Source organism: Panicum virgatum, chromosome 8K (assembly GCF_016808335.1).
Source record: "Panicum virgatum strain AP13 chromosome 8K, P.virgatum_v5, whole genome shotgun sequence".
NCBI lineage: Eukaryota > Viridiplantae > Streptophyta > Magnoliopsida > Poales > Poaceae > Panicum > Panicum virgatum.
In genome coordinates, this window is record NC_053143.1 from 55,140,953 (window position 1) to 55,155,874 (window position 14,922).

At 47.1% G+C, this 14,922-nt stretch overlaps 1 protein-coding gene across 4 annotated transcripts; it reads left to right on the top strand.

Annotated features, from left to right (window-relative positions):
* The first annotated feature begins 748 nt into the window (after positions 1 to 748).
* LOC120645281 (disease resistance protein Pik-2-like) lies at positions 749 to 8,433 on the top strand. 4 transcript variants are annotated; one of them, XR_005664208.1, is made up of 4 exons: positions 749 to 1,803; positions 4,709 to 7,559; positions 7,700 to 7,908; positions 8,018 to 8,433. XR_005664208.1 is itself a non-coding variant. In XM_039922089.1 (2 exons), the coding sequence occupies exons 1-2, from the start codon at positions 1,223 to 1,225 to the stop codon at positions 6,672 to 6,674; spliced, it is 2,547 nt and encodes an 848-aa protein (XP_039778023.1). In that variant the 5' UTR covers positions 749 to 1,222; the 3' UTR covers positions 6,675 to 8,433. The 4 variants fall into 4 exon arrangements, 1 of the variants encoding a protein (XP_039778023.1); XR_005664209.1 differs by having other exon boundaries at positions 1,096 to 1,803; positions 4,709 to 7,156; positions 7,384 to 7,559; positions 7,700 to 8,433; XR_005664207.1 differs by having other exon boundaries at positions 754 to 1,803; positions 7,700 to 8,433.
* The last annotated feature ends 6,489 nt before the right edge of the window (positions 8,434 to 14,922 follow it).

Consider the following 14,922-nt stretch of genomic DNA (forward strand, 5'->3'; position numbering starts at 1 on the left):
TAGACAATGGAATATTGCGATAATATCATGTTATCTTATAAATCATATCATATTCACTATGTTTGGGCAAATTTTTATTTTGCATATTTTTTATACAAGTAATGAGAAATCTATATTATATTAACAAATAATGAATCACTTGTTCCACCAATGAACCACCGGTTGGACGAGCTAGTGAACCAGTAGCCTGACCAGTTCCATCTCCGATCCAGCTTTTCATTACTATATGCTTGCTAGGTCAGGTTGGACTTTTTTGAGCCAACCATGATCAGATCTAAATGGGACCACAGTTGAAATAAAATAAGAAAGCAGACGGTGCTTTCTTTAAAAGCAAGATGGTAATCTGTTTTTCAATTAGAGCAAGTATTATGGTGGACTAAAAGCAGGCTGAATGATGAGGTGGAGAAGAGAGAAGAGGAGAGAGAGATGGAGTGGGCTATAAGCTTATAGCCAGCTTTGACACAAGAACTAAGAAAATTTGTGAGATAAACAAGTGGGCCATATATGAATGGTGGAAAGCTAAATCACTATACAAGTGGGCTGAAAGATGAACTACAAAAAGTCTTGCAGCTAGCAATAGGCTAAATTATAAGCCTTCCTCCTCAAAAGAAGAAGAAAGCAGACGATCTTCGTGGGGACCTCACGTGGTTGTTGCATTGGGACACCACAAGCATATGCTGTCAAGCAACTTTGTGTGATTGGACACCAAAAATAATATGCTGTCAAGCGCAGGACAGTGCTCCGGGCTACTACTAATACTAACCTCCTGCACCACAGCGACTCGCTTCCTTCCACATCCCCTCCTCCGTCCATCCCCTCCCACACCCAACAAAGCATTCATTGTCCATTGTACACAGCAAGCTAGCCAAGCAATCAAGCATGGATCCGGTAACAGGAGCGATCGGCAAGATCGCTCCCATGCTGGTGGATCTGCTCAAAGATGAGTACAAGCTTCAGAAGGGCGTGAAGGTGCAGATCAGATCCCTGGCACGGGAGCTCGAGAGCGCGCACGCCGCCCTCTGGATGCTGGCGGAGGTGCCGCCGGAGGAGTGGGTCGACCCACAGGTCAGGCTCTGGGCACGGGACGTCCGGGATGCGTCCTACGACATGGCGGACATCCTGGACACCTTCCGGGCGCGCATCGGAGACGGCGGCGTGTCGATCTTCAGCTTAAGCCAAACCAAGGCACGCACGTAAGATCGCCCGCGCCATTGACGACATCATGAAACAGCTCAAGGAGGTGACCGAGCTGCGTGGAAGGTACGCAGTTAACAGTATTTTGGGAAGGCCTGACGCCACGACGTCTACGGATCCTCGCCCTGCAGTTTTCCCCAATAATATGCCACGGCTCATTGGTGCCAACAAAGCAATGAGTGAGTTATTATTAGGCGATGGCGGCTACAACACGCTGAACCCTGCTGAGCATCAGGAGATAATAACCCGCCGCCAGCTCGTCGGCGTCATGCAGCCTGTGGGGATGAAGAATATGCCGGATCTGGAGAAGTGGATGATCACCTTTGATGAACGGAGGAAGCAGCTCGGAGTGCTTTCAATCGTGGGCTTTGGTGGTGTGGGCAAAACAACCGCTGCATTGGCGCTCTACCGGAAACTTGGACCTCAGTTCCAGAAGCAAGCGGCTGTGTTCATTTCTCAGAACTCAGACCCTGAAGCAGTCCTTCGGAGCATACTGGGTCAGGTCATGTCGGTGACCAACAATAATCGCACGGGCACCACCTTGAAGAAGAAGAATCCTGCCATCGAAAGCATAAGAGAGGAACTGATGGACTACCTAGGACAAAACAGGTGCCGTCATCATACTCCTCTACCAGTACTATTTATCAATTGTCTCGAACATTATTGGCCTTCGTCACCGAGATCTTCGTGGTACACCTATTAATGAATATTTGTGATCGATTTAATATTACTATAAACCCTTGTTTAGGCACCAAGAAACATGGTACACTCTAGATAGAAAATAGAGCAAGTCCCCATAAAAAAAAAGAAAATAGAGCAAGTCCATCAACTATTGAACACAGGTATACTAGCTTGATCCGGGTCACCCATCCTAGGAGGGAGTGAACAAGGATATACTTATAAAAACGAATTGTATATGGATCCATCTAAAATAGCTCAAGATAAACATAAACATAGACATGCCTTTATCTACGATTTATCTAGTGTAACTACTCTACCACACAGATTGCTCTGCAAACCTTGCACTTCCGTCAAAGCGGGCACCAAGCCGGGCAAGATACTCACATACCAAGTAGTATGAGTTGAGCCTCACCCAAAGCTAGCCTTGATGCCATCTTCGCTATGAAGCTTGAGCCACCAAGGCAAGGACTATTTGCATCCGCACACTAGCCTTTTGCTGGCAATTCCAACCAAACAAAAGGGTCGACAAGCTTGAGCCACCAACTCCCAAGGTGTCGTAGGCTAAAAAAAAGGCTGCAAAAGTATGGATCACTCCTTGATTCCAGTAACAAGGCATCAACGCGTGCACGTTGCAACCATGAATCTAGCTAGGCCTAACCTAGTAACACTCACTAAGGCCTCCTCCAGAGGCCGACGATATTGTCAGCTTATACTGACCTGGCAGAGAGAGAACGGTAGAAAACCTTTCGCTATCGAGTATCCCATCGCCAGCTGGTGGCCCGCTTCCCCATGTATTGAGTGAGCCAGCTTGCAAATCGAGAACTACCTGCACTTATTTTCTCTTATTCTCTCTCACGGCCACGTCAACTGACGATTTCGTCAGTACCTTTGGACAAGGCCTAATGATGTGATAATTGCCTTGGATGTTGACTTTGGTTTCTCGGATGTCTTTGCAAGTGTAGATAGCTAGATGTATCCCTATGGAATCTAGCACAGTGAAGTAGCCCAGTAGGTTGGTATTTTTTCTCTCGAATGCCCAGGAGGATGGCGCATCATTGCATTAAAAAAGAAGAATAACAAGAGAGTTAGCCTCAACCATTACTCTGACTACCCGTTGCTCCAAATTTTGGTTTAATGCCCAGGAGTAAGGCTAAAAATCACTACGAACACCAAACGATTCAGCTTCACCTTATACTCTGGAATGTCCCATGTAGACCATGCTCAAGCTGCTTTCAACTAAGCACACATTAAACACACGGGAGTACAATTGTAAAGGGGAAAACCTCACGAGAAAGCTATATATACTTTACTCGAGCATTTCCTTTGCCTCTCACACCCGAATTTTATTTCTTCCCCTTCTTCCCCAATCCAACACTTTCTGCTCCTCTTGCATTCTTCTCCGTCTCTGATGAGCTCTCTGGTGAGATTTAGGGTTCAGGGTTGGGATTTAGCAGTGCTCCGTGAGATCTAGGGTAATTTCTCCTCCTCCCCAATAGGGCTCCGGTGAGCTTCTCCAGTGCCAACCTTAGAGGAAGGCCGGACTGGCGGAGATGGCTAACGCAAGGGCGGTGAAGCCGGTGGCGATGGAGGCGCTGGATTGGCTGTGGAGGAAGCCGGTTGGGCCATGTCGGGGTGTGGGCAACGACGGCCATAGCGGTGGTGGCGGCGCCAGGCGGGGCAAGTGGAGGAGCCGCGGGCGCAGGAGGGTCTCGCCGGAGCCCCGTGCCGACCGATGAGACCCTCCCGTGCCCACAACTGGGGAGGTGGGGCGGCGGCGGCGCAGGTGGAAGAATATGGACAGTGCGAGGAAGGTGATCCATCGTCGGATCTTGATCTAGTTTAAAAAAAATTGGGTGTGGAGAAGAAAAAATTGCCCCGGTGTGATATAATTGATTACCTGTAAGCGGCTCTAGGCCTTAAATTTATCCACGGTTCTAACATATTCACATATATATTTATGAGCTCTTTTACAATGGTTGTAAAGTATCAATGGGTACTTTTAGATACTTTTATCTTGAATTTTTTTTCTAGCCATTGACACTGATCTATAGAAAGTATTTATAAAAATTAAGTTAAATTAATATTCGGTGCAACTTTTTGGTACTTGGTCACATATTTTGGAAGTACCAGGTACTTTATTCTAGATACTTCGGGGTACTTCCTATGTTCACCACCTATGTTACACGGATACTGGTACGGGTATCGGATATGATACGTATCGGATACGCGGATACGCACTTTCCAAAAAAACACTGATACGGGGATACGGCTAGAATAATTAATAATTACACATAAATATCACATCGATATTCAGCAAGTGAGATTTTACTCTTGAGTAACTTCCCCTATACTCAGATGTGCAATACTTGCATGTCCATATAACATTACCTCTATAACTAGCCTTCTCTAAAAGCACAACTGATTCCACAAGGGGTTCTTCAGTTGCTGCTCATCTAGTTCTACAGTTCTATTGCAGCAAGTTCATCATTTTGTATCATCTCTTACTACCAAAACAGCATTTGGGTGGGCTGATTAATGCTTTGGGTTGTATCCCATCTGGCCCAAAAGTATCGGATACGCGTATCCAAGCAAATACGTATCCGTTTTTTCAGGATACGGCTAGAAACGTATCCGAGGCGTATCCGGAGCGTATCCGTATCCGATACGTATCAGATACGGATACGCCACCTCCTAGGAGTATCCGCGTAACAGAGTTCACCACCATAAGATTTTATCAGATGGACGGCTTTTATTTTTTTCAATCATTGTAAAATTTCTCATATATTTATATCTACCGGTGGTCCGACTAATAACATTAAGATTTGCTTTGCAGGTACTTACTGTTGATTGATGATATCTGGTCTTCATCTAGTTGGCTTACTATTAAGAGATTTTTTCCTGAAAATGATAAAGGCAGCCGAATAATTATCACCACAAGATTTCAAGCTGTGGCAACAACATGCTCTTCTCACAAAGATAGGGATTTTGTTTATCATGCTGAAGTTCTTTCTCCATATGAGAGCAAAGAATTGTTCCTAAGGACCTTCTATGAGTGCAAGGATTCTGAATGTAGTCAACCAAGTTGTACAAATTTTCCTGATAGACTTTGGGAAATATGTGGCGGCTTGCCATTGGCCATAATTACCATGGCTGGTCTCGTGGCATCAAAGCCGCAGATGATCCATGAGGATTGGATTAAGGTTTGCAATTCTCTATTTCCAGAGTCACGAGTGTGCCGTAGACCAGAAGAATTTATGGGGATAGTCAATCATTGCTATTTTGATTTGGATAGTGATACCAAAACTTGCTCTTTGTACCTAAGCATATTTCCAAAGGGCCACAAAATCAGCAGGAAGAGACTGACTAGAAGATGGATAGCGGAGGGTTTTATCAGTGCGAAGCAAGGGCTGAGTGTCGAGGATGTGGCAGAGACGTTGTTTAATCAGCTCATTCAGAGAAAGATAATACGGCCTGTAGAGCACAACAGCAATGGAAGGGTGAAGACTTGTCTGGTCCATGACATGGTTCTTGAGTACCTAATTATGAGGGCAGCTAAAGAGGATTTCATCACTGTTATTGGTAGCCACTGGTCCCTGCCAGCGCATAGCAACAAAGTCCGTTGGCTTTCCATCCACAGTAGTGACTCCAAACGTACAAAGCATGTGGATAGCATGAACCTGTCCCATGTGCGATCACTGACCGTGTTCGGGAGCCTGGACAGACTGAACTTTATATCATCGAAAACAGGAATAGTTCAAGTATTAGATCTTGAAGGCTGCAGAGGTTTCAGGGAGAGTAATAAGGTCTCAGGTATATGTGAAATGATTCTACTCAAGTATCTGAGCCTCCGACGAACTGATGTAAAGATTCTTCCCCCGAATATTCACAAGCTCAAGTACTTGGAGACTCTAGATGTAAGGGAGACAGAGGTTCAAAAGTTGCCAGCAACTATAGCACAGTGGGAACGAATAACGAACATACTTGGTGGAGATAAGAGAATAAGGAAAACTTTGAAACTTCCTAAACAGCTCAAGGGAACAATGAAAACCTTACGCATATTGTCAGGGGTTGAGATCGTGGAGGGATCAACAGCTGCATCAGCCCTCTGTTACTTTACGGGGCTGAGGAAGTTGGCAATTTACAGGATCCACAATAGTGAAGTGACACATAAGGATTTACTCTCCTCTATCCAGTACCTCAGTGGCTATTCTCTACAAAGTCTTGTAATTGATGACAAGTCATCTGAATTCTTCAATACCCTGGACTCAATGTCGTCCTGTCCAACAGACCTGAATGCCCTTGAGCTGTCTGGCAGGTTGCTTAAACTCCCAAGTTGGATTATTAGGCTCAATGATCTAGTCAAGTTGACTCTTTCGGCAACAGTTCTTCGTACAGATAATTTAAAGCTCCTTAGCAATCTATACTCACTGTTTTCCCTTACCTTTTCAATTTCAATTAATGAAAGCCAGGATCCTGCTTTCGCAGCCATTCTCCAGAAAAATAAGTCTGATTCAGGAGGAGAGATCTTCTTCCCAGCTCGAGGATTCAGTAAGCTCAAACTGCTTCGCATATTTGTTCCTCTTCTTCCATCACTTACCTTTGCAAAGGAGGCTACACCGCAGTTGGAAAGGATTGAACTGCGTTTCAGAAATTTGGAAGGTCTTCATGGCTTGGGTGAACTTGCAATGCTCCGCGATGTGAACTTAATGGTTGATGGCCAAGCAAGTGAGAGGACAAAGTTGGTACTGAATGATTTGAGAAAAGGGACATCGACGTATGCCCTTATTGTCAGCGAGTGAGACACTGTTGATTGAAATGCATGCGAGCATGATTCTCTGTCACTCGACAATCAACACCTCATCAGTTAAATAACTTTTATGCATGGTTTCCGCATGTTCTCTGTAATCCTACTCTAGTTTGGAGTCTGTTTTTCAGTTCAGAATAAGCCGGCCATGGTGTCAAGGCTGAGCGAGTCTTTAGCATCTGGCGCATGCAAGTTCATGCGGGGTGAGTCCAGGTCTTTAGGAGAAGTGCACGGTATTCGTGTGGACGTGGGATGGCACGGCCAGTGTGATCGGATCACCGTGCATGTAGGAGCTGATTAGCTCAGGTAGTTATCTATTTTACTTGAAGCAATACAACTCAAAAAAGCTGCCAGTTTTCAGCAGCACCAAATACTGTCTCTCTCGTTCTTGCGTCTGTGAGAGCCTGCAGGAGATCGCCGGCGACGGGAGCTCGGCGACGGGAGCTCGCCAGGATTTACAACACCGCACAAAGCTAGGTATTTCATGGCTACATTTATTGGTGGCGGTGGAGTTCCTTTTGTGTTGTCGTTCTTTATTCTTTGAAGTAGTTGGAGATTCGGTGTTGTAGACACGACTGTATTATATTAAAGGCTTGTTTAATTCGTGAAAATTTTTGAATTTTGCAACCGTAGCATTTTCGTTGTTATTTGACAATTAATGTTCAATTATGAACTAATTAGGTTTAAAAGATCAACTTTTTTAGAATGTTTGGGGAAAAATCAACGGCTTACGTCGCACGATCCGACGGCTGGGAAGGCATAGGCACCAAGAGGCACGAAAAAGAGAGGCACCCGGTATGCACCCGGTGCATACTAAATGGTGGGCCCATATGCACCGAGTGCATACCGAATTGGTGGGCCCCGCACCTGTGGAGATGAGGTGGGATAATTGTCTTTTCGATTTTTTTTATTTGATCAAGGGTACAATAGTAAATCCATAATTATGTGAATAACATTTTGAGTAGTATAGTTTAGAATTGAATGGTGAATCTAATATAGTTTGAGCCGTTTATGAGTTAGACCCTACAGGCGGCGGCGATTTGGATGAACACTACATGCGGCGGCGATTTGGATGAACCCTAGGCGGCGGCGATCCGTGATCCAATTGAACCCTCGCAGCCACCGCAAACCTTAGCGGCCTCCGCCGACAACTCTGGTGGCCGGTGAGCCACGTCGAGGGCACGTCCATCCATCCAAGAGGATGGTGCAGGGATCTGGTGCCAAATCTGGTGAATCGGATAATCCCTCATCGGATTCCTACAACATTACTTCATCTTGCCAATGCTTTGATCTATATCCTTTGTTTCCCTACTGATCAGTGTCATTTTTGTTTGGTAGGGGGGAATCCAACATTTGTGAGTTCATTTCTTGGGTGGATGACCAGTGACCACCAGAGTTCCAGCAAGTTGCATCTGGCATTTGTCATCTATATCGTCTGGAAGCAATCCGGATGAGGAATGATGCCGTTGAAGAGAAGGAAGCTATGCTTTCAGAATAGGATCACCCATGAGATGTATGACAATTAGTCAAATCTATGGGTTCATCATGTGCATGTTTGGTGTGATGATGGTTGCCATACTATTTGGCACATTCCTGAAGAAGTAGGTAGGTGTAGCACTGTTCATGCTCATTTTGTATGAACAATGACTTGTTCAGAGGGAGGTTGTAGTGGACCCATGGGTGTGTGAGCTGAAGTAGATGCAGGTCTGGACTATGCATGGTCTAGTGGTAATGGAGCCCTCTTTGTGTGAACTGAAGTAGCTGTGTCTCCCTTAGCTGTGTCTCTTTTGATGTTCAATGATTGCTGTAATTGAAGATTGCTATGGTAAAATACGTGATATTTTGATGCTTGATAATCAACTTGCTAAATTTGTGATTGAGCATGAGAAGGACATGTTACATGTTAAACAAAGGACTACAATCATTGTTCATACAAGGTCTGCAATGACAATACAACATTGCATTAATCCACCTAACTTTACAAAGCAGGCATTGTTGTTCAACCAAGCTTAGATCATTGGCATTCACCAGCATAGCTAGACACCACAATCACCGGAAAACTTTGGAAGGAGCACCGGCCGGACTGTTGCTGCCATGTACACGCACAGCCCAACTGGCGGCCCACGAAGTGGGGCTCATCCCGGAATATTGACAAGTAATATAAACGGTGACCACCGGTCCAATCGGGTGAGTGCAGTGCAATCCATGTTTACAGCATTCACCGGTTAGATCTGTTGCGGCACCGTGCATCATCAGCGGATGATCTTTCTGGTAGAATTCATGTTTACAGCATTCACCGGTTAGATATGTTGCGGTACCGTGCATCATTCACCGGTTTCTGGAGTGCAAGGTAACATTCCAAGTTAAATGCACTCACCAGTTAGACTACAGCCTCACCGTATGATCTTTCTGGTATAGTAGGAGGGTCAATTTCGAATCAGTAGGCTCATAGATTCCTAAAATATGGTCCACTGCTGTAGAACGGTGAACACGGGTCCAAATGGTGTTCGTAAAGAACAGCTTCATCAGGTTATCTAATGAATCCTTTAGAAAACATACTATTAGTCCATGAGTCCAACCGGTGAGTGCAGTAAAAGAGGATCACGTCCAAATTTATGTCTTTTGAGTACGTACTCAAAGTCTTTCACAAGTTGGCGCCACACTAAACCTTGGTCATGCAAGGTCTTGGGGGGGGGGGGGGTTGAAGCACATTTCACTAGAAACATGGAAGATGTTGAAGCACATTTTGTCGAGGTCCTTAATGAGTCTAGGCAACATCAAATCGTCCATCTTCTTCCGAGTTTTTCACTTCCCTAGTTTTGTCATCGAGCTTGGATTCGTGGAGGCAAATGATTGGGGGCGACGGGGAGGGGACCGGTAGCCGGACGTTGGAGAACTTTTCCTTGTTGCCAAGGCCGCGTATGTTTCGAGACAGCAAGGTAAGCATGCTATGGAACAGTGATCACCCGTCCAAGGTGTGAGAGCAAACCATCAGGAAATCTGCCGACTAAATTAAAATATGTCCGGTGATACCAACGGTGTGACTAGTGAGTGCAATAAAAGAGCCACACGTCAAGCAGCCCAAGCGGGCCGCGAGGCAGATGGGCCGTAAGACCGTAACACGTGAAGCAACAGAAGCAGCCCGCGAAGTAGACGGGCCGGATGGGGGCGGGCGGTTGGTATTCCAGAAGCCCACGGAGGGAGGGGTGGGAGCGTGCGCGGTGCCGGTTTAGTTCCCGACGCATCCTTTGGGAGCCTCGGGGCCGTTTTCCCGCGTCGCTTGGCATTTATAGGGCCCCCCCTCCACCCATGGAATACAACTCCGCCGCCAGCCCTCACACACGACGCCTCACTCTCGCAGGCAAAGCCACAGTGTGACCTGATGGCTGGCCCCTGCACCCGCTCCCGCTCTCCTGATAGGGCTGCTGCTCTGGCTCTAGCATCACCTCCGTCAACCTCCAGGGCTGTCCCGTCGCCGACGGCTCCATCAACCTCCACGGCTGCCCCATCCCCAACGCCTCCGCCACCATCCGCGGCTGCCCGGTCGCCGACGCCTCTGCCGCCATCCTCCCATGCGGCCTTCTATCCGCCGTCTCCTGCTCCTGCATGGCACCCGAGCGAAGATGACTGCAAGGACGTCAGAGGAGGAGGCGATGGACGACGTCGTCGCTTTGAGGACGTCCGAGGAGATTGCGGCAACAATGATTGGACACCTTGTGACTCAAGGGCGTAGGGAACACAACCGGCGGCGTTCAAACCCTACCTAGCGCGTGGAGTAGAGCGACGGCCTATGGTGGCGGGATCGAGGGCAGGGCGGTCGACACAAAGAGCGCGTGCGGGGCCGAGTGGAGGGTGTCAGCGGTCACGGTGGTGGGGGCAGAGCAAGGCGGCGGCGAACTCACGGCGATCCAGCGAGGGGCGACCGGGCGAGGCAGGCGGTAGCACTGTGCGGGTGGATAGTCCAGGGGCGTGGGGTTTGGGGGGGGAGGGCAAAATTACCACTGTACCCTTCCACATATCAAATTAATTAAATTAATTATTTAGGGGAGGCACTGGGAGGCACCTCCAACCACTGTAAAAGACCTCTTAAAAGATTCGTCTCGTCGTTTACAGTTAAACTGTGTTATGAGTTATTTTTTTCAACTGCATTTAATGCTCTATGCATATGTCTTAAGATTTGATGTGATGGGTACCGTAGAAATTTTTTAGGAACTAAACATGGCCTAAATCCTACTGTGTACTCAAATTTGTTGAACTACAGCAACACATAGCTAGCCGCGACTCTGCAACAGGTAACTGCATGCTATGGCCTCGTCGCCCTGCCTCAACGAGGGCTTCTGTATTGCATATGCTCGCTGGCAGCTGCTACTACATATACGGCTTCTGTATTTTTCCCATTCATATGCACGCAGCACAGCCAGTAAGCTGGCAGAAAAAAGAAATTAAATATGGTATAATCAAGGGATGAACGAGCTTTTTGGCCTTGCGATCCACAGCGAACAGATGTGGTTTGGGCATTTCAGACATCAAAGTGAGATGTGCCTGGCACAGAAATTTCCGTATTTTGATCTCAATTCGCACGTCTTTCAGAAATTGACACCCAATTTGCATGCCTTCCAAAATTTAACACCAGCCATGCGAATTCTTTCATTTCAGGTGTTTTCCTCCTTTTTTTTCTCTTCTTTCCCTTTTCGAGGACTGTTTGCCCCTACATGTTCTCCTTTCATCAGAAAGGATTGAGCCAGTTGTCTCTCGCGCACAGCGCACACACGCATGACGGATGGCATCACCGCCATGCCATAAACTGAAGAAAGTTACCGTTGCGCGCCAGCCGGGGTGCTCGTCCATGACCGTCGTGATGTCTCTAAAGAGAACATGGTTAGTCAAGAAAACAATCATGCTGCTTTGCTCCTTTGCTCGGGGCCAAGATTCATCCTAATTGCGTGAGCAGCTAGCTAGGAGCAGGGAGAGGGATTCTATTATTACTAATTGGAAGTTTCTTTCAAACCTCCACGTGAAGCCACCTAAAATTTTAGGTGGACACTATAAAATAGAAAAATTTTAAAAATTCTCACAAAATTCAGAAACAACTGACCATCAATAGGATAACTCTGATTATAATAGTCATTGATTCTGTTATCTTTTCAAATAAATTATCCACATCTACCATTATAAAAATAAACTAAAGTAACACCCTAAACATGTATCTAAATTACCTATCTCTACCCATATTAAAAAAATCTAAAGTAACCCCCTATTTTTTATGTAAATTACCCACCTATGCCATTATAAAAATAATGCAAATAATTCCCTAAATTTGCATATAACTTATCCAATTACGTCATTATTAAAAGTTAAAGTAACCCCCAAATTTGAATCTAAATTATATAATTGTAAGAAAATATGAAAGTGCACCAATATAAAATTTTAAATTACTATTTCTATTATTATTAATATATCATTAATATTATTATTTATATAAAGGGAATGTATTAGGTGCAAACCAACTCCATTGTGCAAACTGTGCAAACTTCAATCTAGACCACCGGATCAACATCCAAGGGAGTGCGCTGGGGAGTCGGAGGGGGGATTTGCAAAGTGTGATTCGAGATGGGCGGTTAATTGTAAAATTACCCAATCCTCCATGTCCCTTGGATGTTGATTCGGTGGTCTATATTGAAGTTTGCACGGTTTGCACGAAGAGGTTGGTTTGCATCTGACATGATACCTTATATAAATATTACCCATGATATGATTCACCATATATTCATGTATGATGGAAGAGATAAGAATATCAATTCACAAACAAATGGTTCACTTAAATATATATCAAACATACATGGAGGTGTGATGCCAGAATGAAATATCTATTGCAACTAGAAAATGATAAATATGTATTTTAGACCATGCATTAGAATATTTAATAGATGAAATAGGGTATGAGATAGATAATTATGATTATTAGCAATAAGTATTATTTTTATATTAATTCTCTTTAACCCTTGCGGGAGCACGAATTAATAGGCTAGTTGTTGGGAATTGAGATTGGATTTTTTTTTTGAACGAACTTGAGCTTGGAATTTGGTGCTAGCTCAGTGGAGAGAAGCGGCTTCAATCTTCATAGCACAGCACGTCAGCACCGCTGGGCTGCTCTGCCGCCGAGGGCTCGCAGAGGAAAGGGAGGCGCAGTCCTCATGCACGGCCACTGGCGGCGGCGCTCGAGCGCGAGCTCGCTGGCACGCACGGCCAGCGAAGGCCAGCGCCGGCGGCGCCTGGAGGCACGCAGTGCTTGGTGCGAGACGAGTTCCCGAGCTCGACCAGCACGTACGTGAAGCTCACGTGAGGGCCACAGGCTCTTGGGCTGGCTTGTGCGCGGCCCAGGCGGAGAGGCAAGGCCTGGCCCACCAAGTGCTGCAGGCCGGGTGCAGGGAGGCCGACCCAGCAGTCAGGAGGAAGCGGAGCGGCCCAAGAGGCAGCGCAAAGGCCATGCAGGCCAGGAGGCAGCGCATGGACATGCAGGCCACGTGACCCAGGCGTGGACAGCATGAGCAGCCCATGCAAAGCACTGTGAGCACGCGTTAAATTAATCCCTGCTCTTGTGATCTAGTTAATCTATATTTATTTATACTATAAGGAAGGGCTTAGAGAGACCCTAGAGTCAGCCTAGGGTTTGGCGACTTCGGCGGCGATTCTCGTCGACGAGGGATTTGATCTCCCCGAACTTGCCCCCGGCGTGTCCTCTTGCTTCTCTGCTCTGGCTGAACAAGGGGTCGACCTTTGCTCAACTGCCCGGCCTTGGCAGGAGGCTTGGAGGCTGTCGCGAGGGGGTGTAGATCGGGTGCTCGGGAGATGGCGGCGAACTCGACCAAGGCGGGATCAAGGAAGAGCGAGGTGGACGTCAATGCTCTGCTGCAAAAGCTGCAGTTGAATGACGCCGAGCGTGACGGCGTGGTGCTGGCAAAGGAAGAGAGGGAAAATCTGCCAAAGGTGAAGTGGCTCGCGGTCGCCAAACTGTTGACGGTGAAGCAGTTCAGCGATCAATCTCTTTTGGCAACGATGATGGCAGCCTGGAATCCTGCTCGAGAGGTTACCTTCAGGCCGATAGCAAAGAACCTATACATGGTACAAGCGTTTTGCTTGGGTGATTGGAAGCGATTCATGGAAGATGGACCATGGCTGTTTCGGGGGTGTGCACTGATGATTGAAGAATACGACGGGGCAATTCCTCTGCCATCAGTGGAACCAAGCAAGGTCCAAGCATGGATACAGATTCACAAAATACCGCCGTTATATCGTACAGAGAAGATACTGAGGCAACTGGCGGGGAGAGTGGGAGAGGTGATCAACGTGGAGCTGAAGGCAATTCCAACGAGCGGTGGAGACTTTCACCGAGCTAAGGTTAACATACCTGCTTCTAAACCTCTGACAAGGTTTGTCACTCTAGCACCGGAGGGGTAGGAGAGCATGATGCTTCTTGTGCAATATGAGAAAATGGCTCGTTTTTGTGCACTGCGGTGTGATGGGTCATACTCACCTAGAGTGTGGCACGGGAGAACATGGCGAGGAGGCGTTGCAGTATGGAGACTGGATGCTGGCAGCTACAGAGACATGGCGCTCTGGAACCCCGCGCATGCGAGGCGTGTTCCATGCGGGGAATGATGGCCCTCAGGGCCGGAGTGCCCCCACAGATAAGGGGCGCACGGCAGGAGCTGAGTGTACAAAGCATGTGACAAAAAAGGCGGCTTGAGGACCAGGGTGTGGAAGGAGAAAGAGGCGCAAAACTCGGAGAGCAGTGGAATGAGGAAGAGGATGCCGGAGGATGCGGGCTTGGATGGTGACCTTCGTGATACTGCTTCAAGTCCGATCAAAGGGGACGCAGCACTGGTGGAGAGTGCGCATGGGAAATGTAGCGCACAAAAGCAACTGATCTTGGATCCATCTGGGCTGGCGGGTTCCAGTTCAAGGGGGTTTCCTCCACCCCCGCCTCAGTATGTTCCCCCAAGGGAGCAGAAGCGCATGAAGAGGGCAGCAGCTCGCAGTGCAAACTCATCACCTTTGAAGCCTATGGCGGCCTCCCAGGTGGAGGACCGCTAGTCACAATGAGTTGCCTAAGTTGGAATTGTCGTGGTTTGGGCAATGCCACGACAGTTAAGGATCTTCGCGATCTCGCGAAAGATGTTGCCCCGACTGTGCTTTGCGTACTTGAAACCCAGGTACACAAGTCACGGGTAGAAGGTTTAAAA

Excerpts from the sequence above, each read along its gene's own strand:
- LOC120645281 (XM_039922089.1), top strand. The coding sequence starts at position 1,223 with ATGAAACAGCTCAAGGAGGTGACCGAGCTGCGTGGAAGGTACGCAGTT. Across the intron at positions 1,804-4,708 it reads GACTACCTAGGACAAAACAG|GTACTTACTGTTGATTGATG; the intron begins GTGCCGTCATCA and ends TTTGCTTTGCAG.